Source organism: Perca fluviatilis, chromosome 4, assembly GCF_010015445.1.
Source record: "Perca fluviatilis chromosome 4, GENO_Pfluv_1.0, whole genome shotgun sequence".
Lineage (NCBI taxonomy): Eukaryota > Metazoa > Chordata > Actinopteri > Perciformes > Percidae > Perca > Perca fluviatilis.
Window position 1 is genome coordinate 27,986,468 of NC_053115.1, and position 27,369 is coordinate 28,013,836.

The window sequence follows — 27,369 nt, forward strand, 5'->3', positions numbered from 1 at the left end:
CTCCTACTGTGGGCCCACAGACACCTTTTCCAACCAACCTTGGCCCAGAGCCCTCCTATACGCTTTCCCCCTGGTCCCTATGATCCCTCGCCTTCTGGCTCGCATCCAGGAGGAGAACCTGTCGGTCATTCTGGTGGCACCGGAGCACACAAGCGCATCCTGGTTCCCGACTCTGGTTCAACTACTTGCAGGGCCCCCTTGGCAACTGCCGTGGCACGGGGACGCACTGTCACAGCTGAACGATGCGATATCCCACCCTCTGGTAATAAGCCAGCGGCTAAAGGCCTGGCTGCTGAGCGGGAGCGCTTGGAGAGATTAGACTTGTCCCCTGTCATGGTGCGCACTATCCAGGGCGCTAGAGCCCCCTCTACTACGACGTGTTACACAGGGTTATTGTCCGCTTTCCAGCACTGGTGTATGGAGAAAGGTGCAGAACCCACATCATGCCCTCTGCCTCTCGTGTTAACTTATCCCCAAACATTGGTGGATAATGACTTGGCTCCGTCTACAGTCAAAGCCTACGCAGCAGCCATTTCATCCTGCCACGAAGGATATGGAGAGAGGTTGGTTTTTGCGCACCACCTGGTTAAGCGTTTTTTGAAGGGGGTTAGACGACAGAAACCCGTTGTGCGCTCTCTCACACCCCAATGAGACTTAGCCCTGGTGCTCCGAGCTCTGGGGAAACCTCCTTTTGAGCCTCTGGCACAAGCCTCTCTCCAAAGGTGCGGCTCTTTCAAAGCAGTCGCTGTCCCACTGGCTGGGCGAGGCTATCACCCAAGCCTATAGCACAGAGGGAACAGAACCCCATCAGGACATCCGGGCACACTCTTCGGGAGTGCTATCAGCGTCCTAGCCCCTTTTAGGGGCATGGCGGTGACTGACATCTGTGCAGCGGCCTCCTTGGCATCCCCGTGCCCGTTCATCCGCTTTTATCTGCGCGATACGTCCGATCATTAATCATGATCATTGTAAAGCACTTCATGACATGGGCCTTACAATTAGTATTAAGACAATGCATAATCATGACAGGTTTTTTATCAAAATAATATATTATTTGATACATTAAAATGCGAATAGGAAGGGCAAATTAGTCTATGTTCTGCTTGTGGACCTCGCAGGTGGCATTGACTACATCAGCTTCGCCCTTGACCCAATAGCGACAGCTCTTAGAGGGCGAAGCCTATAAGAAATAGAACGATAGTTACGTATTGTAACTCCAGATTTTATGAGTATAGGTCTAGTCCTATACTATACAGTAGTCTTTTAAAGATTCAGTCCACCTGCTTCACCAACATTGGCTGAAGAAAAATGCTGATGTTGGGAGCAGATCTCTGGTCGCGCAGCAGTAATATACAGTATCTGCAGACGTAAGAGAGGCCCGTGCAGGGCACAAGGGCGCGAAAACAATCTTCAAGACTGCGCATGCGCGAAGGGATTAACCCTTAGCTCTTAGAGGGCTATGCCTATACTCATAGAATACGGAGTTACAATACGTAACTGTCGTTATTCAAGGTCTGTGTTTAAATCATGACATAGGTTAAATCTGTGAGTAGATTGAGCCAGGCTCTTGGGAAAAGGTCACATTATGATAAAAAAACAAAACACTAAATGTGAAACCTTCCTGTCACATAACCCCACGAGCATAGAGTCCAAATGAAAAAACATCTGTGCACTGTGCTCCTGAAACCATCTATGTCCTACTTTATCTCATACATAAAGCAATTTGAAAGGAAGACAAAGTAAAAAAAAAAAAAACACGCTGTAGGATGATCATCCATAATATATTCCTAAAACAATAAACCAGAGGGAAAACTGGCATGTAATTTTATCAGAAAGGTGGGAGGCAAAATTATCAAGTCTTGACACACAATATTATCTACTTATGAAACCCTAAAGCCTAGTTCCAGAAGGATAAGGGAAATTTGCTTTCTGATCAGACTGCATGCGTCTGATGCCTATGCTGCCGAAGGGCCTCACTGGCTGTATGCCACAGTCAAGCCTGTTTATAATAACCAATCTTAACACTGCTCAAAGAAAAACTTTAAAATAAGGTCCTTGGGCAGACACAAACACATGTACAAATCTGTCTACATTCAATAGCTTGGTGCACTTAACCAAAGACAATACAGAACATTCATTTTGCATGGAAATGTCTCAGAAGAGTGAAATAATATCACTTAACAAATCTGACTTATGATTCCTAGAGATTCCTGAAGAAGTGGTTGAGAAGTAACAAAGACAATTTGTGCTGTGGGCCATTAGCAGGTCCTAATATCAGGATTAGCCCTATCCTCTTCACCTGACTGACTACAGCTGCCTGGCTTCAATGTGTCATTCCTGTCAAAGAGATCAGGACCGTCCACAGGCCATTCACACTGGGGACGTGGTTCTTTGGCAGGGGATGACAGTGACACAAAACAATCTCTTTGTTGGAACCTTTAGCTCTTTCTTTGGGATTATAGAGCAGGAAGTCTGAAAGCAGCAAAAAATGACACAGACTAACGTAGCATTGGGTGAGACTGATAGACATGGACATCGGATAGCCCTATTCATTCATAAACAAATGTATCTCTTTTAGTTTATTCGTCTTAGCTAATATTTTAGTTGCCTAATGCTTTAATAAGTATACATATGAAACAACTTGACATTTTTTTTATGTGTACTATTTGTATAGCTTGTATACTATTGTGAATCAAAATTTTGACATTTGTATTTTATATGCATACTTGAAAAGACTGAGGCAAAATATGTCCATGTCCAACAGCCACACAAGACAGTGTGAAAATTTAACAGGCATAACTTGCACATATACAGTACACAAGTGTCAATTTGACCATTCATTTTTTTAAAGCCCCATGCACTTACCCCAGGCGATCCTACCTGGAATCCTTGCACAGTGATGCGCACCGTGTCCCCTACCTTTGCTCTAGTGGGGGTCATAGAGAGTTTAGGACCCTTAGGAGCAGCTGAAAAAAGAAGAAAGACAGAGACAGAGGTCACCGTACTGAGCATGGGGAGCAAACCCTGCCGGACACCTGTTTTGTCACAGAGGGAGCGAGACAAATACAATTTCCTGTCAATTAAGGTCACGGGGCGGGAGGCGAGGGACCTGCAGGTTCTTTCATCCGAAGGACTGTGCTGGATTTATTCCCCCTTGGAGAGAAAAGGAACTAAATTGGGCAGCTACTCATTACTAGAGGAGAATGGGAGTTCACCGTGTGGAGTGTGGAGGCAGTGAGATAAGGGGCACTCAGAGAGCTAATTCCCTTGTCTTGGTGTGGACAGCAGCCCCCAGATGGCTTTCATTTGGACCATCTAAAACAATGGGGCGCAAGGCAGATTCTAATATTCTGAGATTGTGAGGGGCCAGTGATTGTCCTGTGTATGTAGTGTCAAGATAAAATGAGTGATTTGCATAATGTTATAAAAAGCTAAGTCATTTCATTACAGCTAAACTGCACAGTTTACTGCACCAGGCCCGTATAAGCAGGTTCTGCACGATTTGAGATGATTAACAATGGCGCTAAAGATAACGGCTCCACACGCTGTGCAGTTCCATATGTTAAACAAATGAACTGGGCAGCACATGGAATGAGATTCAAAAGCTAAGGGCATCCTATCAGTAACGCCTGTACAAGTCCACCCCAGGAGTTCTTCAATTAATTTGATTTAAACTCCATATAAATCACATTGGGTGTTTGTTTTCCATTGATGAGTTAAACTAAAGGAAACATAAATAAACAGACAAATGACCTAAGTATTTGGCTATTAATCTGGCAACAAAGTGTCCACTGTGGCTAATGAAGCATGGCCTTTTCTTAGGCAGCCATTGACTACAAGCCTGCAGCAGACTAATGGATTAGGAGTTACGCTGTCATATCTGTAAATAGTATTGAGCTTGTGGCTTTGCCCATGTAGTGTATAGGGATCCTTTTATAAAACAGAAGCAAATGCATTTGAATTGCATGAAATGAAAATAGCAGATATTCAAATTGTGGAAAGATTTTAGCACCCACAGACAACTTGTTATTCTGCATAAACTGGTCAATTTGTCCAGAAAATCAGTCCAAACTGGTGCAAAGTCTAAGAAGAAATCTTGGAATCAGTGGCGCTTTTTTTTTCTTTTTCTTTTTTTAGATTAAAAGGAAAACATCTACGTATTTATACTGGCAACCCAACCAAAGACATCATGTAAGCAGTTTGACATGGCTAGGTGTTCCATCTCACGCTGAAGATGGATAGCATTTTACAGGCTAGATTTGGCCTGGCAGTGTGAAGCACTATCTTTCCACCGCCCACATACTAACGGAAGGGTATTTTTAAATACGGGTGTCATGGCTGGCGTCGCATAGAGCTTGCAAGGCATATGGCCGGAGAAGATGATGGCTGATTTCTGGGATTTGCTCCAACAGTGACAGTTGGCATCCTACGTCACCACCTTTGATGAGGGCAGCACGCAGTGTGATGGACATAAAACAGCCTCTCTCTGAGGGTGGGGGCCTCACAGGGAAAATGAGCCACTGTCACCTAAGACCGAACTTCTTCAGTTTGCAAGAAGGAACAGTTATCACTTCAGGATGGGTCAGAGAATAAACATACCCTCTAGAAAAACATGCATCAGGTGTGCTTTAATAGCAAGCCAAGACATCAACAGGTCTGCCCAGCTGCACAACAGACTTAAACAGTTAGCTGGGTGACTGCTTACGTTAAAAAAAGAGAAGCTGGAGAGGCATGCAACCAAATTTAAAAGGGCTGACTGACTGCTGAATCGCTCTATTGTGACAAATCCAGCACAATGTAATGTCTTTCAAGGATAGACTAGCTGACCCAAAGCAGGGAGATGAGAAAGACTGATGAATGTGGAACTGAGCTGCAGGTGAAGACAGACACAAATAACATACTAGGCACACATAATAAATCCATATTCGCATGGGCAAACAGACAAAGACACACACACGCACGCACGCACGCACGCACGCACGCACGCACGCACGCACGCACGCACATTTACATAGAAATAACCATACACATTGTATATGCATACACTCTCAATCCCTCAAAATACACACACAGACACACACAAAGATCACAGACACCTTCCTGAAACTGAGCATCTGCTCTTTGATTATCACGGCTGGCGAAGCAATGACTGGGAGATGTGAGGAAGCCTGCATCCCATCTCATTGCTGCACAGTGTACGAAATGAGAATTCCACCACTTGTCTAACCATGTTGAATAATAAACACCTTAGCTCATCTAAATCCAAAGCAGAGAACCTATTTTAATTATTAAGATGCACTGTGTTCATGAATACAATCCAGGCGTGCAGAATGAGCCACTCGCGTGATCTTATAGAGGTGTAGCACTTTTTCAGACTCCCAAGGCCCAGCGCCAGTTTTAGGTCAATTTGTATGGCGAGCACGGAGCCACTCATGAATATTCATGAAGTGCAATACAACATTGGTCGATTGTCAGACTGTCCTTCCATCTCATGTGGCAGTTTTAAATCACTGAAATATTTATTCTTATGGGCACTGCAAATACCTCCTTTTCATTTCCTGACCAAACACACCTGAGAGAACCAAAAGAGTGTGTGTGTATATATATATATACACTAAGACAGATACTTAGTGCAATTATCCAGTTATGGCTGCATAATATAAATGAATAGGGTATGTAAGTGATGGGAATCATTTTGGTGAGCTGTTTTACACAGTCAAATTCAATCTGAGTTAAAAAGTGTGCCTTTTTTTTTCCAAAGATATGAGCCAAATCAAATTTCCATTGTAGACAACCTGCGACCTGAATTTCAACCCTATTACCTTTTTATATTACCTTTTATATTCCATTCCATGATGGATCAAGCCCAAAGCAGGTATGTGAATGCTTTGAATTTCAAGTATGCTCCAATTAAAATCAACAAACGCACATTTTCTGTCCTCTTTTCTGTAGGTGGTGGGAAAAAAAATAAGTCTGGCAATGCTCCTTCCATCTCTTTAAAAGAACAAAGGTAATGATAAGTTAATGCCTTCAAACACAGCAGAGAGAAAGGCTTGTCAAAATATTAGCACCTTTGACATTTAGCAAGAGTTTCACAGGGCCCATTCCCCTCAGGGTGTGTCATCTGTTTTATCATCAACATGTGAGAGAGGCAAAGAGATCTTTACTGCAATACTTTGCCTGGAGAAGACAGCTCGTGCCATTATACCTTCAACTGATGCCGCAGTCTCCATCTTGCATGTAATCGTCTACTATATTTCAATTCACTTGGGATATATCAGTGACAGTTATTTCACTTTAAAAGACAAATTTCTGGTATGAGATATTCCCATTTGAAAAAAAGTGACAATACCAATTGCGACAATTGGTGTTTAAATAAGGGCCAAACTGCTTTTTTAGACGCCAGATCCTCTACTCTGTTGAAAAAGATTAAGTAGTTTAAAGGATAAGGCTGGCAATATTTTATATTTTACCGAAGATCAATACATTTCATGAAAAGACCAAAAAAAAAAAATACATATACACACACACACATATATATATATATATATATATATATATATATATATATATATATATATATATATATATATAGATATCATACTAACAAGTAGTGTGTAAAACTATTCAAAACACATCAACGAGCCACACTGTTGCAATGGGTGAAATGGTCCTTTATCACTTTTTTGAGTCAATACAACATTCACTTCACCTTGAACGCTAGCTGGATTCTCGCGAGATCGCGTGAGAATCACGGGATCACAAGATCACACGAAAATCTATTTTATCAGGCTTCAAGTAATGTGTTTGTGTCCGAGAAACCATGGCCCGGCCAATCAGCATCTTGTGAGGTGCTACCTTGTGTCATATCATAGTCTTGCATTGCAAGACCTTCCTCCACAGCGCTGGGGAGGAGGGTCTGGCTAGTCCACACAGCATTCCAGGATGGTAGAAAAAAACGTGCTCCGGTTTATTGGCGGTGCTTCTGTAAAATAGCCTTGTAAAACTATTATTACACTAGAAGGAACACTCACGGACAAAGTCGTACTTCTTGGAATAATACGGCCACTGTAGGCGTCAAAACACGCTCGGAATGGGAGGGGCTAAAAAGAAATATTCAGTTGGTTGTCATATACAATTTCACCGCTAGATGGGAGAAATTCTTACACAATGTAGCTTTAAATATTTATGTCTTCAGTAGGAACCAAAGGCCATTGGGCTGAGTGTCACAGGCAGAGTCGGGGTTTGATCTTTTCATGGCATCTGTCGAGTATAAAAAACATATCATGCCAGCCTAGTCCTTTAAGCTGTTCTCCACTAGATTCCTATCTAAAATACACACTCCTCTTGTCAGTCTGAGCTGAAAACCGATTGATCCAAAAGGTACAACACAAAGGAGTGTCTATTCCTCACTAATTGAGACCCTGTAGATTCACCCTATTTACCCAGATATGTATATGGATTCTGGCAGGAAATGTTCTGGGCACACAAAAAGAGAAGAACTAAAATGAACCCAAAATCTAAAACTTTTTTTTATTTTTTTTCTCAAGCAACAATATGTGAGTGCATAATTAAAAGAAAGCTGGACAAATGGATACTTCAACCTGCTGCAAAAACATTATTCAATCGTCCAGATTCAGATCCAAGGAGTGTCATAAAATGAGTTTTATTTATTTCCAAAACATTCTAGCTGCTACTTGGAACAAACAAGGTGAGCAAGCTTTACTGTGTAGTATTGACTTCAACTCAATCACTCACATGTACTGATTATGTTTCGGATTATGTATCGCAGATCTTCCTTTGTAACAACCGACCACATTTATGGCTAGAGAAAGCAGTGACGTTCCTTGTTTACGGGAGATTTTAAATCTCTAAATGCCATTTCTAAAATCTATTTAAGAGTTTCCACTTCTGGGTAATAATATCAGTTTCTATACATTCACAGAGTGACCACAGCTGCTCACCAGCATAGTAAGAGGGATACATTTAATTACATGGAAGGTGGTGATGTGAGATAAAATACTGACACAATGCAGCAAGCAAATATGTGCCAGCCACAGTCTCCTCATTCAGATTCTCTTTCTGCCTTCAACCATTGCGAGCATCTCACGGAAGATAATGTCTCAGTTTATCATGTCAGGATTGTGTGGCTTGTCTCCAGGAGAACCAAGGCCAACGTATTGCCTTTGAAGTGTTAATTGGATGCGCTGGAAGCCATCTTTGTTTTTAGATTACAAAAAATGAGAGAGAGTGTGTGTGTGTGTGTGTGTGTGTGTCTCGGATCACACGCTATTCAAACTTAATGCTAAGTTTTCTCTTAAAGTATGAGTCCTGTTTCGAGAATGCAGGGTCTGCATCACTACGTCTTCTGCTTTCATAGTTTGCAGAGCAAACGAATCTTCCCACAGCTTTTCCTCTCCTTTCTCCTTCACTGCTCTCCTCGAAATAAAGTGATGAAATTTAGAGGCTAACAAAAAGTAAAATGTGAGACCGAAGAGCTTAAGGGAAGTGCTCATTGAAGTTCAAAGAAGGGCAGCATCTCGGAGATCGCCTTTCCAATGATACAACATTGGTCAGCGTGTCTAAATTTTCATTTGACTTCTCTAATTCAGGTCGACTTTTTCAATAACAGTACTGAGTTAACTCAATATAGCAACAGACAGCTCGATGAATTGCCCTGTCAGTCACTTGGAGTTTTGCATTCACCGCTAAACTCGCAATCTGCTCAGCTGTAACGCAATTAAGCGGCTTCAAATGAAAATCAGTGTTGTTCGGAGTACGTTTGCAAGGGACACATAAGGGGGCCCAGTCGGTTTCCAAGTACGGAAAGGGGATACAAGGAGACAGCCGGAGATTAAAAGTGAGAAGAAATGAGAAAAGTGTGTGGGTGTGTGTGTGTGTGTGTGTGTGTGTGTGTGTGAGAGAGAGTGGAGTGGGAGGAGGAATAGAGGACAGATGAGAAAAAGGTGGTGGGGGGGAATGAGAATGCAAAAACAATAAGTTAGTCTGCATCCTACTCACCTAGAGTGACCTCTGTCTGCATGGGCATGGACAGTGCTGGGTGCTTGACTTCGCAACTGAACAGGGCATCGTTATCCAGCTGAGGGTTGAGGGTCCAGGTGAGTCGGGCCTGCACCACCACAGAGCCGTCACTCTGTGGGATGTGAGTGTGGCTGAAGTAGTAGAGAGGGTCTGTGCTGTGCACCCAGCGGGGGAATTCCCGGCTCACCACTGTCTCTGGGATGACCTCTGTGGCAGGGCTGGGTTCGTTAGCCTGCTGGCCTTGAGTGTGGACACGCTGGGTGCTCTCTGTGTACGGACGGGGCGGCGGCGGCGGCACCCGCCCTTCGGGGTCCAGAAGGGAGAGGGAACGCTGCAGTTTAGTGTCATCCAGGTCCCTGCTGATGAGCGGCCTGGCTCCTCTTACCCCCGCTGAGCCGCCACCCTGCTCGCTGGAGGTTTGAGTGTAGGAGATCACCTCTATCAGCTCGCCATCACGCTTGAAATACACCTAAGACAGGGCAAGGAGTATGGAAATTGAGTGAGAAATAGACAGAGAGGAGAAAAAAAAAGAGAGGGGACCAGAGATGTCAAGACATATTATATTTTCTACTGAACTCTAGTAGAAAAGAACAAAGAATGCACCGCATTGTTATGATAAACTTGATATTGATAAAGTGTGAGTAACCCTAAACCTAACCCTTTTACATCCAATACTAACCTAGAGTAGTTTCGTCACCATTTCATTAACATCTCCAGGGGGTCTAATCCCCCCGATAGGAAATTCATGCTCCCATTTCAGCACAAAGCCTCCAGATATTAGCGTTTAAATAAGATTGTATCGACACTGCTGCCATTTCAGAAAGATATGCTGAATACGTTTGTTGTTGAAGAAAGAAAATTTTATTTGCAGCTCTTTTGGGGACATTTGGCCAATCAAATTCAATTTGCCAAAGGTCAAAGAGTCATTATTGTAAACACTGCATTTAACTGTATTGTTTGAGGTTTTTGTGAAGAGTTGGTTGAAGCCAGGGGCGGAATTTGCTTTCAAAAGTAGGGTGGATACAGTTTGTACAGACAAAAAGCCTCCACCTGAGGGAGAACAAAACACAACAATGTTTTTTTTCATTCATATCGATATAATCCCTTTGTGAAATGGATGGTCGTAGCAAAAGATATTTTATACAGCAAAAAGTGCTAAGACTGATCAATATATTGACTCACCCCATAGGCAAAAAAAAAAGTGCAGAATAAAATCACTTGTGTAATTTTTCACCCTGTGCTTGAATTTAGATCAAATTTGCACTAATAGTGCCCCTGACATCTGAAAATCGAAAAATATGTATTAAATATAAAACGTTTTAATGAATAATGAGGCTTTCAAATACAAAGTTGTCACAGACCAGTTTTTTAAAAGAAAGCTACTTTTATGTAAGGTAATGATGGTATGTTGGCACAGTTCACACCATCACATTGATTAAGTTTATTTGGGCAAAAACAATAAAGGTGGTGCAATAAAGCAAAATGTGTAGTCAGGAGTAATATGCATTTTTTCCATGTTAATTTGTATGTGTATATGTATGTTTTATCTCTTTTACTTTTGGAGATATATCAGAAATACAAAATGTAACTCCATTAAACCCTACCCATTAAGGTAATCTGATTTCCATACTCGCCATTCATTTTGGAGAATCAGTAATTTGCTACAATTTACTTTGTATAAGATACAAACACCATTTCAACTTCCATACCTTCAGAATCACACACACACACACACACACACACACACACACACACACACACACACACACACACACACACACACACACACAACACACACACACAGAGCACCTGTTAGGGCAGCTGTTCCTGCTGAGATACAGACACAATAAATGATTTCCAAAAAATCACAAGACTAGGTCAAAACCTAATATATGGCTGAACCGTGTATGGTCACTATGCTTATTTCTGGACCAAGGGATTGTTACAGGGATACTCAGCGGTTGTATCTGTAATGTAAATATAGATATTAAATGTTCATCTGTAGTGTGATAGTGTTTTCATCGTCATCGCAATATGAACATGCGCGATGAACACATCGCTAAAGCCTCCCTGAAACACGATGAATAAGGAGCTTTGCAATGGCCAAAGGTGAATCTTTATACTTACATGAATGTGTTAACTGAAGAAGCACAGTGGTGGACTGACTGCTTGTTTGATATGTGATGTGAGAAATAACACAGAGATTCAACAATGCCATTTTCTATTTCTAGCTATCTTAACTTTTTTTGAGATTAATTATGTCCTCCATCTGTAATGTTGGGGGTTTGGGCAAAGCTAACATTTGTGCTGAGCTGCTGGCAGGCTGTTTAAATTGGTTTGAATGAGAGCATGACATAACATTATAAACTAGACTGTAAAAAGTGAAGGGGTTCAATACTGCCATCTGAAAAAGTGCAGCGGGCACGAACCCCCCCGTAAATTAGGCCCTTTGTTGAAACATGCTTTGAGCTCCAAATTAAATTCCGTACAATCTTATGAATAGAATCTTTAATCCTTGGACTACAATATGATGAAAAATGATTTACATTTGAAGTGAACAATCAAGCGGCAACCTCTGGTGCTCAAAAATGAAGCCAATGATTAAAGTGTAACTCTCGCCAAAATGCAACCTAGGGTCTTTTTGTGAATGTACCCGAGTCAAACTTTCATTTAACTCTTGAGTTGTCTTCCCCTCAACCTTGAAAAAAACACTTTTTTGACACCTTTTTTTCACAGTTTGTTTTTGCTTTTTCCAACGTTTTGAATTGTTAAATTTGTCCTCTACACATTTTCAGCGCTTATTTCTACGTCCCATATTTTCTGATATAAAACAAAAATTGAAAACGGGTCAATTTGACCCAAAGTCAACACAAGGGTTAAAAGCATATTTAGGACGGAATTGCCACTTTTAAGATTCACCGTAGTTTCGTTCTTTGGTCAAATGGCCTTTTGAATGGGAGTGCTAGGGGCACTTTTATGCTAGCCTCAAAATAGCTATTTTTAAAACACTAAGAAGGCTCAACACAACATTAAACTTTATCACCAGGGGCTCTACACCTTAACAAAAGCATTGACAACATTGTTTGTGTAGCCAGAATTTACTAAAAAGAAAGGTTTAGAACAACTCACCGTAGCTCTTGTTGTTTCTGGTCGCTACCACCTCTGCAGTCAAAACGACTCGATATCCGAATGCGAATGAACGGACTCCATATGAGGCTCCTTTTTCAACTACAAGGTCAATATTGTTTTTCAATAACGACAAAACAAGAAATAATCTGTGCATTTATATGGAACTAAGCTTTAGGAGCTTTCCATCTTTACTCTCCTCCCTGTTATGTTGCATTCGGAAATCGATTGTTGACTGATAAAATGGCTGCGGCCGGAAACAACAAGAGCTATGAGTTGTTCAAAACCTTTCTTTTTAGTAAACTCTGGCTACACAAACAATGTTGTCAATGCTTTCGTTAAGGTGTAGAGCCCCTGGTAATGCTTCGAGCAAAGTTTCATGTTGTGTCGAGTCTTCTTAGTATTTGAAAAATAACTATTTTGAGGCTAGCATAAAAGTGCCCCTATCACTCCCATTCAAAATGCCATTTGACCGAAAAATGAAATACGGTAAATCTTAAAAGTGTCGATTCCGTCCTAAATATGCTTTTAAATGAAAGTTTGACTCAGGTACATTCACAAAAAGACCCTAGGTTGCATTTTGGCGAGAGTTACGCTTTAAGGGGCATAAATTACAGTTCCTCCAGTGGCCACTTGGGGCTGGTTCCAAAAGGGAGTTAATCTCCATAGACACCCATGTTATAAAGCCTAATTTTACAGCAGAAAAAAACTTGTTTACAGCCTGGTACAAAAAACTGTTTTGGTCCCTAAAGTTCGGAGACTACATCCATATTTTATACAGTCTATGGTGACAACATACATATTGTTTTCCTCCACACATAAACAATCTTTTCAAGTTCAATTCAGACCACATATACAACTAACCAACATTAGTATTCTGTAAGGACACTTACATTATTTACATACATAGTATTTAAAATTTCACTGTACAGAGTTAATTTTGCAAATGAGGAGTTTTATTTTAAATGTACAAAGCCTGGTTAATAATTTGTAAGTGTTCTAAGTTTCATGCAATGTAACGTTTATTTTAGCAACATGTTTTAAAACCCTGATAAATGGGGACTGTCTGTGTGGGCCCCCTTGTTGCTGAGGTTATGATGTCTAAGACAGATGCCACATTATTATATTACAAGCTGTGTTGGGCTGCTGGGTTATATCATAGTATTTATAGCCAACTCTAAAAAGTTTCTAATGCCTGCCATCAGAGCAGGCTGGTACACATCCACAGTGGGCTAAGTGCCCTTGCTCAAAGGCGTTCTGCAGTACTGGTTATTGTCAGTACCATGGATTAAAAATAATAAAACAAAAACAAACTAACTACTCATCCTCAAAACATCCTGCTGCTCCTACCTGGCCTTGAGTTGCTCTATGGCCCCATCTACCTGCACTACATTTTTAGTACAGAGGTAAGTTCAAACACGCTTTTCAACTTTTAATTTTTCTCTAAGTAAGTTTGTTAATTTTGGGTTGTGACTGTAGAGGTTGATGCACATCCGTCCTTAATCTTTTCAATAGATTTCAATTAAGTTCAATTAAAATGTTTCATTAGAAGAGAACTACATTTGAATACCTGACGTGGATGGAAGGAGGCATTCTAAAATCTCACATCAATGCAATCTGTTCTTGAAAGATGACTAATGACTATGCCTACAAGTACAACCTTAGTTTTTAATTAGTGCACACCTACAAGATCTTGTTATGTAAATGTAAAAATACAAAGCCCCTTAAAAGGGTAAGTGTTACTAAGGTCAACACACACACGCGCACGCGTGCACACACGCACGCACGCACGCACGCACGCACACTACAGAGATAAGTTATTACTCTGATCCACATATATGTTCATTTCAAATTAGCTAAGTGGCAGGTAAGGTGCAGGTTGTGTCAGGTATTCTTATACGCTTTCACTTATCTAGAAACCTGCCCATTGGGAAGATAATAAACTTGCGGTCATACATTATGTCCTGTCCATAAAAACATAACAGTATAGCATTTATTTTCTACGTTTAGGGCATCCACTTGAACCTTTGGTTTTTTGTAAATTAGTGATCCTTAAAGTCCGTGGCCCTCTGCCATGATAGAAAAATTATTTATTTGTATAGTTCAACAAATAATATTTACAGTACATTGGTATTAATATAATTCTATAATAGTTCATATATTACTTATTAATCTAGTAAATCTACTAATCTAATAATCGGCAAGTGTGTTTTAAAACACTGATAAAATATATTAGCCACGTATTAAACATGTATATGTTTCTTGTGTATTAAACATGTATATGTTTAATACATGTCTAATATCTTTCTAATACATTTCTCGTGTGTTGTTCTTTCACAAAACTAAGACTATAGATAAGACTAGTGTAAAAAATAGGCTATGTCAAACTATTCCAAGGGACATACATGAGGGGGTCCCTGGTATATTCTCTGTCTTGTAAGCGGTCCTTGGCTGAAAACAGATTGAGAACCTCTGCTCTAAATGTGTAAATGAACCCAAGTGTATTGATTGTAGCCCATTATAGCACATAAGGCTAATTTATGAAAAAAGTTCCACAGATTAGCCCTGTGTTGAATGTTATCATGTGGAAGTGTTCAATACCCATCTGCATTCACCTAATGTGCTCTGTAGAGCCAGAGCTTAAAATCCAATAGCGGAATGGGAAGTAGAAACATCAACCTCCGCTCCGAAATGACCCCATTGCATCTGCTGCTAACTCCTACAGCAACTCGATAACTTGCAAAGAGAAGAAGCTTTTTCACTGTGTATTAAAACACCTCATTAATTATCACACCAGGTGGAGGGTGAGCAGCATGGATTAGAACAATCCATGCACCTGTTCTGTAGCTTTTGTTGGACAACATTGTGTGGGTACACAATAACACCTGTGTTGGCTATAGATTGGTATAATAGGCAATTAATTCTGTAAGCCTGGATAACTGATTTGTTTCTATAAACATTAGCAGAGAAGTTCATTTATACGCATAAAAGAAGTATTGATTAAACATCCACCTGACTTAACATAGTGCACAGAGCCGTGTGTTGCGTGTGCTCTGAAAGAGTCAAAACTAATACCTTCATTGAGGTGTTACCTCCAGCAAAATATCATCAGTTTACCTATTCATGTGATCCGACCATGACTAAGTATCTTTCTTTGGCACCTGTCTGCTTGAGGTATAAGAAAGGGAATCAATTAATGTTTCATCAAAGACGTGAATGAATGGGATAACAGATATGTAGCTGCAGGGAGAGAAGTGTTATTTCGTTTTTTTTCATTATCCTGCAGTTCTGCTCCTTTTTCATTTCCCCTTTCATTGAAGCAGATCACACATAGTATAGGAATATGGAAATGCAGACAGTTATAAATAGATTATTGGGGTTGATGGAACTTGTTTGTAATGTTGTTTGGTGAATATCCTGTTAAGTGTCTTTGTCATTGATTGTGATTTGCGACCACTCTTCCTCTTTATCAAGGCTTTTTTTTTAAGTGTTAAACAAATGTCATCCTCATTTTTGAGACTTTTTCCTTCGATTCATTGCATATTTTTTGCAGTGTTTGTGACTGATGCACCAGCAATGTAGTCAGCAACTGCTGTAAGACACAAGGGAATCATGTTAAATCGAATGCCAATCAGCAGAATGTCAGCTTTAGTAGAACTCTGATGAGTTGTTATGACCATTGTTATAATTGAGTTGAAAGTAAAAATCTTTGACTTTACAGTTAAATATATCAGGCTCACAACTGCCAACTTTAAAGACACTATTCAATTAAATGCTAACAAACGGTGACTTGGGGATAAAAACAATCTGTCTGAGTGGAATGCAGTTCTGCAAGGCCATGATTTGACATCTTGTGAAACTACTTTGATGGTATTCATGAATATATACTACACATGCTTACAGCAGCCAAATAAGAGGGAATTAAGAGAGATGCATGGCAAATGTCCCTGGCCAGACTACATACCATTTGTCCAAACTAAATAAGGCACCATGACCCTGATCTTCAAATATTTTAATATGAATCAATCCACAATTCATACAAGCATAATTCGGGGGACATCTATCATCACGGTTGACTTGGTCTGTGTTACTTTAAGCTATCTACTAATTTGCTAAAATCTCATTTCCCACATTTCCTTGTTTGACAGGCAGAGATAACAGCGAACGCCTCACTACTTTCAGTCCGTTCAAATGGGAGAGCAAACACTGATTCATTTTCCACAAGTGATTATAAAGCTGCCAAAATACCACTCTCTTACTGTGATACATGTCTCCAATAAATGGTTGCATTTCACCAAGTGACATGGGTACTTTTGTTGGGTACAGCTTTTAAGTAGTGCCTTTCATGTGATTATCCCGCATCCATTGTGTTTTTTCATGTCGTACAATCAAGTAAACTGCTTATTGAGTGGTACATTGTGCATTTCTTGTCCTTTAAGATTGCTGGGAATACTGAATTTGAATCTTGAAAAAGTTGAAAAACATATCCTATTATTAATTGTAAATCTTACTGGCAAGCATGCATTAGAATGTACAAAATAGCTATATTGTCTTCACTCAACACACTGGCTTGTTAGGTAATACACTTAGCTGCAGTAGTACTTGGAAAAAAGTGCTTGCTCTCATGTAAAAGGGGATTTTGGTGTGTTTCTGGCATTGCTGTCGTATTGTTCTTTTACAGACAGTGTTACTGCACGGAATAAAGTGATTATCAATCACGCCTCTGTTATAAATCCCCAAATACTTCATAGTCCACTATGTGCAGACAATGAGACCATACACAAACCACTTACTTCATTCTGAAATGAATTAGCACAGAAACAAGCGAGATGTAATTCTAAGCAGTAGCCCATTCACTATGCCATGGCAGTGGTAAAATTAAGCTGGAATGGCATGAGAAGGGTTTTGCATTTTTCCTATGAATAGGCAGTGTTGAAAGCACCTGCACTCTGTACAGCGCCAGAACTCCCCTCCCCCCCACCAAAATCTCAAATTTGAAAATATGACAACAATGCATTGGTCCATATACACCTTTATGTTGCTGCAATTAATCATGGCGGTGGCAGAAGGACAAGGCGGTAATTTTCATGGTGACACAATGATTCAATGAGAGAGGAGAAGCAAGAGAAAGGGGGAAAGAAAAGTAGGAGAGAGGCAGAGAGAAGGATCCTGGCCATGACTTAATCAGCTTTCTTTCTTGTTATTAACTGTCATTATCCTTCTTCTTTTCAATCAGTGCTTGCTTGTGCTCTGAGGATGTTCTAATGTGTGGCACTGGGAAGCTATTATTAATATCTCACCAGCTTGCTTTAGAGACATCAGATGCTGACAGATCTCAGAACATAATATCAGACACTTTCACTATTCAGCTCTCTCTCAAAGCTGCATTGGAGGAATTTGGCATGTTGGATGTTTCCAAAAAGTGTTAGGAAGTAACATATTTTGAAAAAAATATGAACCTCAAGACAAAGAATGTATGTGATGATGCAATACAACTAAGCTGTGCACAGCATGATCATGTACATATGGGGAATCTACTGTATATCACAGTACATTCATAGGATAGAAAATACACTGGCATACTACTCTGCTGGGCTCCCACATGACTAAAGTAGCATTACGTTTTTATGATGCAAGGATTCCAGGATAAAACATGAGCAACTTCATTATTTTGGTGACATCTGCAGAGGATCGATAGTATGAGGCATGTTCACTGAATGCAGTCCATGATAATGCAGCTTTGGATAGGATCATATTCATCCAATGACAATGCATATTTTTCAAAATCAAAACAGCAAAACACCTCAAATCAGCGCGCATATCACCCTCATCTAGGGCTGGGTACCGAATTCAATACTTTTTAGGCAACGGCTGAATTGCCTCCGTATTGAGTAAGCATTGAGTATTGAAAAATGCCGAGGCATTCAATACCCAATTCCTAAGGAGTAAATCTCATCAGCGTCAGTGAGCCAATAAGCATGCAGCATGCTTCTACCAAGATCTAATAATGCTGATAATTGGCTGTCTCACGTGACAAGCCGTAGAGACACGCAGGAAAAAAATCTACTTTAGGCACAGAGACGGTGCTCACATAGTAGGAGGTGAAAAAAATGAAAAAAGGATTTGTGCCGTAATGTTGGAATTTCTTTTTGTTTTATAAAATTGGTATTGAAAAAAGTATCGTTTACAAACCGGTATTGAAGTCATGGTATTGGTATCGAAATTTTTTTAACAATACCCAGCCCTACCCTAGACAGAAAGTAAGCATAGCAACAATAAACTTTCTCAATGCTTTATGCTACATAAAAAAAAAAAACTTGTGATTATAGTATCTTTAGAACTGTATTTGATTTGTTTTGTGTTGACCTAACCATTCAATAGTGAGTGATGCATTTGTTCCACCAATGACATTCTTTAGTTGACATGGAAGCTGTGGTAGCGGTTGCTATAGCAGCATTTCATATTTTTCAAATCAATGACGACCCCGTGCTTATGTTGGGGGGGGCGGTTGACAGCTGTCAATGAGTGCAACAGCAGACCTATTCGAATCTCCACCCAAATCAGAGATGTGTGCAGTGATTCAGAGGTCTGGAATCAGGCTGCTGCTTTTATCAAATGCTGAACAAATTTCAAACACATTTACACATCATCATGTGTTCATATTGAAAAAATAAAATAAAATACCTGACCATTCAACATTATTGGCTGCCCATATATGCATGTAAATTCTTTACTTAATCCTGATGTGACGTTTGAAGAACCAAAAAACATATACAAATTGGGCAAAAAGAAAAGCCTTCTAAAACTGCTTTTAATATTAGTATAACATACAACAGTAGCAGTGTTGGATGAACTTCAACACTTTCAAATGTCTACACTAAGACAGAATGAAGTGTCAGATATTACAATGGATGCTGGAATGACACAAAAAGATGTTGCATAGCAACAGAGAATATATTTTTCTTTATGGAGGACCAAAGCTAATTCATCAAAACACACAAAGAGTATGTCTGTGTTTAGGATAAAAGTAAACATGAACATTATGTTAAAAGCACTTGAGGTTCCTTTGTACAATGAGAGAAAGTGAACACAGAGCAATTCTAATGTTCCATCCATCCATCTTCGTTCGCTTATCTGGTGTCGGGTCGCGGGGGGAGCAGCTCCAGCAGGGGACCCCAAACTTCCCTTTCCCGAGCAACATTAACCAGCTCCGACTGGGGGATCCCGAGGCGTTCCCAGGCCAGGTTGGAGATATAATCCCTCCACCTAGTCCTTGGTCTTCCCCGAGGCCTCCTCCCAGCTGGGACGTGCCTGGAACACCTCCCTAGGGAGGCGCCCAGGGGGCATCCTTACCAGATGCCCGAACCACCTCAACTGGCTCCTTTCGACGTGAAGGAGCAGCTGCTTTCACCTCGGCCTCACCACGGATGACTGAGCTTCTCACCCTATCTCTAAGGGAGACGCCAGCCACCCTCCTGAGGAAACCCATTTCGGCCCGCTTGTACCCTGGATCTCCTTCGGTCATGATCCAGCCTTCATGACCATAGGTGAGGGTGGGAACGAAAACTGACCGGTAGATCGAGAGCTTTGCCTTGCGGCGGCGCGATAAATTGAATGTAATACCGCACCTCGCCGCGATTCTCCCGACCAATCTCCCGCTCCATTGTCCCCTCACTCGTGAACAAAACCCCAAGGTACTTGAACTCCTTCACTTGGGGTAAGGACTCATTCCCTACCTGGAGTAGGCACTCCATCGGTTTCCTGCTGAGAACCATGGCCTCAGATTTAGAGGTGCTGATCCTCATCCCAACCGCTTCACACTCGGCTGCAAACCGATCCAGTGAGTGCTGAAGGTCGCAGGCCGATGATGCCATCAGGACCACATCATCTGCAAAGAGCAGCGATGAGATCCCCAGCCCACCGAACTGCAACCCCTCCCCACCCCGACTACGCCTTGATGTCCTGTCCATAAATATTACAAACAGGATTGGTGACAACCCTCACCTGAAACGAGTCCGACTCACTGCCGAGAACCCGGACACAGCTCTCACTTTGGTCGCACGAGAATTGGGTGGGCCTGAGAAGAGACCCCTCACCCCATATTCCCGCAGCACCTCCCCACAGTATCTCCTGGGGACCCGGTCATAAGCCTTTTCCAGATCCACAAAACACATGTAGACCGGTTGGTCATACCCCGAAGGCTCCCTCCAGGATCCTTGCAAGAGTGAAGAGCTGGTCTGTTGTTCCACCACCAGGACGGAATCCGTTGTTCCTTCTTCAACCTGAGGTTCGAACGACCGAACCCTCCTTTTCCAGCACCTTGGAGTAGACTTTACCAGGGAGGCTGAGAAGTGTGATACCCCTGTAATTGGCACACACCCTCTGGTCCCCCTTTTTAAAAGGGGAACCACCCCCCCGGGTCTGCCACTCCTTTGGCACTGTCCCAGACTTCCACGCAATGTTGAAGAGGCGTGTCAACCAGGACAGCCCCTCCACACCCAGAGCCTTGAGCATTTCTGGACGGATCTCATCAATCCCCAGGGCTTTGCCACTGTGGAGTTGTTTGACTACATCAGTGACTTCCGCCTGGGAAATTGACAATGATCCCCCATCATCCTCCAGCTCTGCCTCTAACATAGAGGGTGTATTAGTCGGATTCAGGAGTTCCTCAAAGTGCTCCTTCCACCGCCCTATTACCTCCTCAGTTGAGGTCAACAGTGTCCCATCCTTACTGTACACAGCTTGGATGGTTCCCCGCTTCCCCCTCCTGAGGTGGCGAACAGTTTTCCAGAAGCACTTTGGTGCCGACCGAAAGTCCTTCTCCATGTCTTCTCCAAACTTCTCCCACACCCGCTGCTTTGCCTCTTTCACGGCAGAGGCTGCAGCCCTTCGGGCCCTTCGGTACCTTCGGTACCCTGCAACTGCCTCCGGAGTCTTCTGGGATAACATATCCCGGAAAGACTCCTTCTTCAGTCGGACGGCTTCCCTGACCACCGGTGTCCACCACGGTGTTCGTGGGTTACCGCCCCTTGAGGCACCTAAGACCCTAAGACCACAGCTCCTTGCCGCAGCTTCAGCAATGGAAACTTTGAACATTGTCCACTCGGGTTCAATGCCCCCAGCCTCCACAGGGATGCACGATAAGCTCCGCCTGAGGTGTGAGTTGAAAGTCTGTCGGACAGGGGCCTCCTCCAGACGTTCCCAATTTACCCGCACTACCCGTTTGGGCTTACCAGGTCTGTCCAGAGTCTTCCCCCACCCCCTGACCCAACTCACCACCAGATGGTGATCAGTTGACAGCTCCGCCCCTCTCTTCACCCGAGTGTCCAAAACATACGGCCTCAGATCAGATGAAACGATTATAAAATCGAAGTACACTTATGAACATCCCTATGTTCGAACATGGTGTTTGTTATAGACAATCCATGACTAGCACAGAAGTCCAACAACAAACAACCACTCTGGTTTAGATCAGGGAGGCCGTTCCTCCCAATCACGCCTCTCCATGTGTCTCCATCATTGCCCACGTGCGCGTTGAAGTCCCCCAGCAGAACAATGGAGTCCCCCACTGGAGCCCCATGCAGGACTCCAGTCAAGGTCTCCATTCTAATGTTATTATTATTTTTTAAATCTGTTAATTTATCAGTATTTATTTAAAAAATGTAAATAGGACAGGTAAAAATAAAAAATATCAACCTGATGATAAAAATATAATTTGCAGCACAAACACTGTGCAGCTTCACCGGATGTTTTTTTTTAATTACAGTGCTTGAAGGGATTATTGCTGATCTGCAGCATAATCAGCTGCTTTTGTGGTTCCTAACCATTTTTCTCTTCATTTTCTAATAACAGCAGCCACTTTTTAAGCAGTGCTTGCCCCGAGAGGACCCTGTTTGGCTGCGTTTTCTTGCAGCAGGAAATAGAACAACTTTCTGATCCCTGGGAACATAAAATGTGGGTTAACTTCTATTAAAATGAATCCTTAAAGCAGGTACAATCATTTTCTTTATATCATGACTTTTTTTTCCCTCTTTCTTCATAGTGAGTTTCATCTCATTGTTTAGTTGTCCTGCCATAACTTCACTGTTTCGGTTCACTCTCACTGCTCTCATTATGTCTGCAGTGGCCGCAGCAGGCAGCTGTTTTCAGCTCTAAAAACCTAAAGGTACACTTCCTGCTCAGCACCAAATGTCAGACAGATACAGTTAGAACTAGCTGGTGAACATAGTGGAGCCAGATATTTTCCCCAGGACTTCAGGAGTTGGTATTGACCAGGGCTTAATTTGAGCCGGAACACGCCGGAACATGTTCCGGCACCTCCGACTTGTGCTGGCTGAGATTGCTGTCATTTCACTCAGGGGAAAAATGTCAAAAAGACAACAAAGTTTGCTTAACTTGTTCAAATACGCTGTCCAGTCGGATCCCAAACAAGCAAAAATCGTTTCCGCCAATCAAGAATGTGGAGACATTACATTTCGTACCCATACAGTGCATGTTTTGAAATTAAAATAAACATTGCCCTGATGTACACACAGCGTTGTTTAGGTTTTTTTATTCAGAGAAGCTACGTAGGCAGTGTAATTTTTATTTTTTTCGTTACCTCCAACCCCCGTTTTGAGTTGCCGGATCCACCCCCACTCTGCGCTCCAGGACCTCCCACTTGAGAAATTAAGCACTGGTATTGACCAAAACAGAGCTAAAAGAGAGTGAATATTGGACTAGCATTTATCAGGTGGAAACAAATACTAAACAACTCCAAATGAAGGAAATGTTGCTCAGTAACAGCTTGATGTTTAAATAAGCCAACGCATTCTCATGAACGGGTCCCTATGATATGAATTTATACACACCAAAACGTAAGATGTGAAACTAGGAGACCGCCGACTGGCCATGTAACACTGGCTACAGTGGCCGGATAAATAGCACTGTGAGCTGCTGGTCAAAGTGAGCATTATGCGGCGACGAAAGTTAGGTTTAGGCACCAAAACCAGGGTTACGGTTAGGATTAGTTTAGTTTAGGAACAAGATTGTGGTTTGGATTAAAACACTCCCAAGGAACACAAATTTCCTGGGTCTTTTGTTTTCCCTGGGAAGCAAATCCCGCTCTGTGGCTTGACAGTCCGGTGTTTTATGTGTTTACAACTTGTTTCTGCTGCCCACACTGACCAAGGTTTAAACATGATTTATGACTTCCTGTAAATTAATGTTTCAATGTGCACTCAGTATTCCTTTAAACCTCATTTTGATGAAGATGATCAAAATGTGGCAGTGGATTGTGGCGGTGGAGCAGGTCTGTGAGATAGGAAGGGGCCTGGTTATGGAGGGATTGTTGGTGAGGAGGAGGACTTTAAACTGGATGGGTTGGAGAACAGGGAGCCAGTGCAGATTCTGAAGGATGGGGATGATATGGTCACGGGAGCGGGTGTGGGTGTGGGTGAGGAGACAGACAGCAGAGTTTTTGATGTATTGAAGTTAATTTAAGGGTTTGCAGTAGTTGATTCTTCATGTAATGAATGCATGGATCAGAGTTTTGGCAGCAGAGAAGGTGAGTGATGGGCTGAAGATATGTCACACAATTACTTCTTTATAGTCAGTGTATTAAGTAATTCGTTCATTGCAGTCTCTTAAAAACTAAGGTGGAATATACTTTGGATTAGCTAGAAACAAAGATAATTTTAAAATAAGAAATACTACAGAATGGTCATATTGAGCTGGCGCAATAAATCAGGGCAATTTCTTTGTAAATTGTGAGCCACTATTGAGACCAGGCTTGCAATGATATGACATTGAAAATAGAGCTGACAACAGCTCATTTTGCAACAAGCCCCGGGGCAGCAGCACCGACAAAGACTAAACGAGTTTCTCCAAAAAGCAAAGGGAGCCGTTTGAAGTTGCAGTCACACAACTGGGCCAAAGCAGCAACATTCAAGGAAATACTTACAAACCTAATAATGAGGTTTTGTTATGCAGCATGACCGTGGACAACAGCATACATAAACTGTAATACTATCTACACGATATAATGATTAAAAATAACTCCACAATGACTTGTGACACTGTTTGATTGATTAGATGCTCCAGATATAGCTTACAAGAAGGAATCAGACCATGGTGAAAGGTAATTCTTTTATATAAGTTTAATTCTTTTTTAATTTTTAATATACATTTGTATTTTTTTAATTGTTTTACTTTGTTGCTATGATTGCTGTCTGTAGTTTGGTTTTTGCTTCTATCGTTTTTCAGGGTTTTTCTACATTTATGTATGTCTTGGTTAAAATGAAACACAATACACATTGTTTAAAAAAATAAAAATAAAAAAAATAACTCCACAACAGTGCCTTATTTTTATTTTGTAATTGCCCTTTCCGCAACCTGTTATTAACTTTGACAGTAGTTATATGTTTAGCTTTGATTATTGTATAGCAACTACCACTTGGTATGCGAAGATTTGACAAATCAATTGGCAACATTTAATCGCAGGTTGCAGAGCTAACTTGCTATCGTATAACAGTAACAATTTAGACAACCAAGCATAGCAAATGTATCTAAAAACAAATATGAAAGCAAGTTCTACCTCATAAAAGGACTCCACTTTTTACCATGCCATTTACAAATTAATATTTCCTTTTGGTATTGCTCTTGACTAAAGACCACAGTATGAGATCGCAAAAGTGTAAAGACGTTGGGACTGGGGAGCCTATAGTAAGACTGTACTTTTACTGTAAAATCTATCCATAAAACCTGTCAGTTTGTTTACTGGGTTTTGATTAGGGTTGGGTACCGAAACCCGGTTCCCAACCGACCTGTATCTACCGGACAGAATGACAATTCAGATTTCTGTGCCTCATTTCAAGTGTCTCTTAAATACCTGCCCTGCTCTCTGGGGCTCCGAAACGGACATTAGAGGCAACAGAAGCATCATTGCACGTGACGCTAGTCAGAGGCGTCGTTAGGCCTGTGCGTCCCCGGCTACAGCCCCGAATGTTTTATGAATAGCCCCGGATCTCTCGCTTTCTCTCTATCTCTCTTATTTTTTTTCCCCCCAAAAACAAGTATAATATAATTAAAAATAATTCCCAGAATGGCACATGCAAATGAAGAAAACAAGTATTTTCCAAGGCACTCGCAGTTCTTATGTTTTTATTTTTTTAGAACTCATGGTAGAACTATAACTTTGTCCAGTTTATTTTTCCGAGGCGACTAGCGGGTAGCTATGTGCGGGGTCTGACCATCATGCCGTATTTGTTGCTATGCTATCACCTACTAACTATCACCTACTAACCGTTAAAATGCTGACAGCTAAATGGTCTAAAGAGTGGCTGTATTTCCTTCAAAGGGATTTCCACACCAGGACATACAAGTCTGCAGCTAAAGACACAGTGTAGCCTAGCTGCACCATGGCCACTGACAGAGTTTTCAGAGAAACACCGACAAGAGTTAATGGTGCGTTTAATTGCAACTCGTAAACTGATGGTGCACTCATTATTGTAAAGTACCTTACTGTCATGTAGTGGTTTTTTTTTGTCTTTTAACAGCAATTGACTAGTATATTATTATAATAAGTTATTGTTATAAGTTATTGTTAATACATTTAAATAAATCATTTAAATTTGATCAAATGACCTTAGCAATAAACAGATCATTCTTTAATGTCACGACTGTCGTTTTGTGCTCTTGTTTTGTTTTTTTAAGTATCCGTTCAGGCACCGGCACTGTTTTAAAAGTATTTTTTCGGAAAAATCCAAACAATATCCAACTTTGATTTAGACCAACAGTACAAGGCAACTTTGACAGACCATGATCAACACAGAGGCAATGTAACTCCTTTTCTCAAGTTCCTTAGATCATGCAGACTTGACTTCATATCTTGTATCATTCCAGTGTAAACACCTTGTCTATTTGCCTGTAGGATATAGTATGGAACTAATAAGTGATCCTGGAATTCATTTCTATCCAGGCACAAGATGCAAGTACATTTCCTCCAATAGTATTCTGGCTCACACAACGACTAAATATAATTTTAGCAAATAATTTCCATGTAATGAGAGCACTAAGAAGATCCTTCACTCATGGTTCTCATGCAGGTGTTTTCACTTATAGCAGCTGATTAAACCTCTTCTCAGGACTGTGTGGGTGTTTACTGTACAAACTGTGCTTGACTAACATCCGACTCTCCTCTTAGTTTTGTTTCATCTGGCAGGGTGGAGCAACTTGTACATGTTTTTTTTTTTTAAACCAACCCCATGTATGAAGTTTGGACTTAAACAAACTTCCTGCACACTTTAGCTCCACCCAATTTAAACAGAATAACATATGTGTGGGTGTACAGGACCTTTACTGTTGTTTCTTTTTCTCTGGTAAAATAGAATTGGTAAAAGAAAGCCACTTTGGAATAAAATGAGCCAATCTGAAGATGTAGGAGACACGACATATTATTTTTTTTTAGATGAGATTGTATTCAGTGATTTCCATAAGATTACTGTCCAAGAGCTCCAGTAGATGCATTTGTTTTTGCTTTTGTCTGGCTGCTGGATCTCAATGGTAAACTGAAACATTTACTGTGATGAAGGGTAACAATATGACTTTCTATAGCCTCTTTTAAACAGAGATTCTGCACCACTGTAAAGAAGATTTACCATTATGCCAGCATTGCTTTTTTTTTTACACTGAAGCAAACAATGCCGGCATAATGCTGGCCCAGTGTGTTATTTTAGATAGTATCCTGGTATTCCGGAAGAGGCGTGATGTGTAACACAAAAGGGTGCACTCCCCCCATGCCAACTGTCCCTTTTAAACAGACGTTGATTTAGCTCTGTGACTAACGCTGCTGCCGGGTTAAGAGCAGAACAACTCTGTCCCCCCATTCCATGTTTGTACCTTTTATAAGGAACAGCGAGGTGGAATAACGGCGCAACATTCCCGCCTTTAACAGGTTATGTGAAAGGGGCTTATGTGTCTGAAAGAAGGACAACCCACATAGCTCATTATGTTTTTGTCAATTCCATGCTTTTCGTCCATTACAGACACTTTTACTGATAAGCGGTCGACAACTCATCTTTCTTCTTTTATATTCTTGGTTAAATTTCCTTATCCTAGAGTCAAGCTCAACAGGGTCTTCTTTCCCCGCTGATTCTGCCAAGCCCGTTCCCTTGGCTGTGGTTTCGCTAGATAGTAGGTAAAATACAGCATATCACCTTTCTT

General features: G+C 41.3%; 1 protein-coding gene across 2 annotated transcripts in view; it reads right to left on the reverse strand.

The window, feature by feature from the left end:
* Positions 1–27,369, reverse strand: part of igsf21a (immunoglobin superfamily, member 21a) — a 222,124-nt gene that overhangs the window by 13,197 nt on the left and 181,558 nt on the right. The window contains exons 6-7 of one of the 2 annotated variants that reach the window (XM_039797400.1): positions 9,022–9,511; positions 2,866–2,966 (exon numbers count right to left, since the gene is read on the reverse strand). In XM_039797400.1, the coding sequence (XP_039653334.1) occupies positions 2,866–2,966; positions 9,022–9,511 (591 nt within the window). The remainder of the gene's footprint in view (positions 1–2,865; positions 2,967–9,021; positions 9,512–27,369) is intronic. The other variant, XM_039797401.1, reaches the window with a different exon arrangement.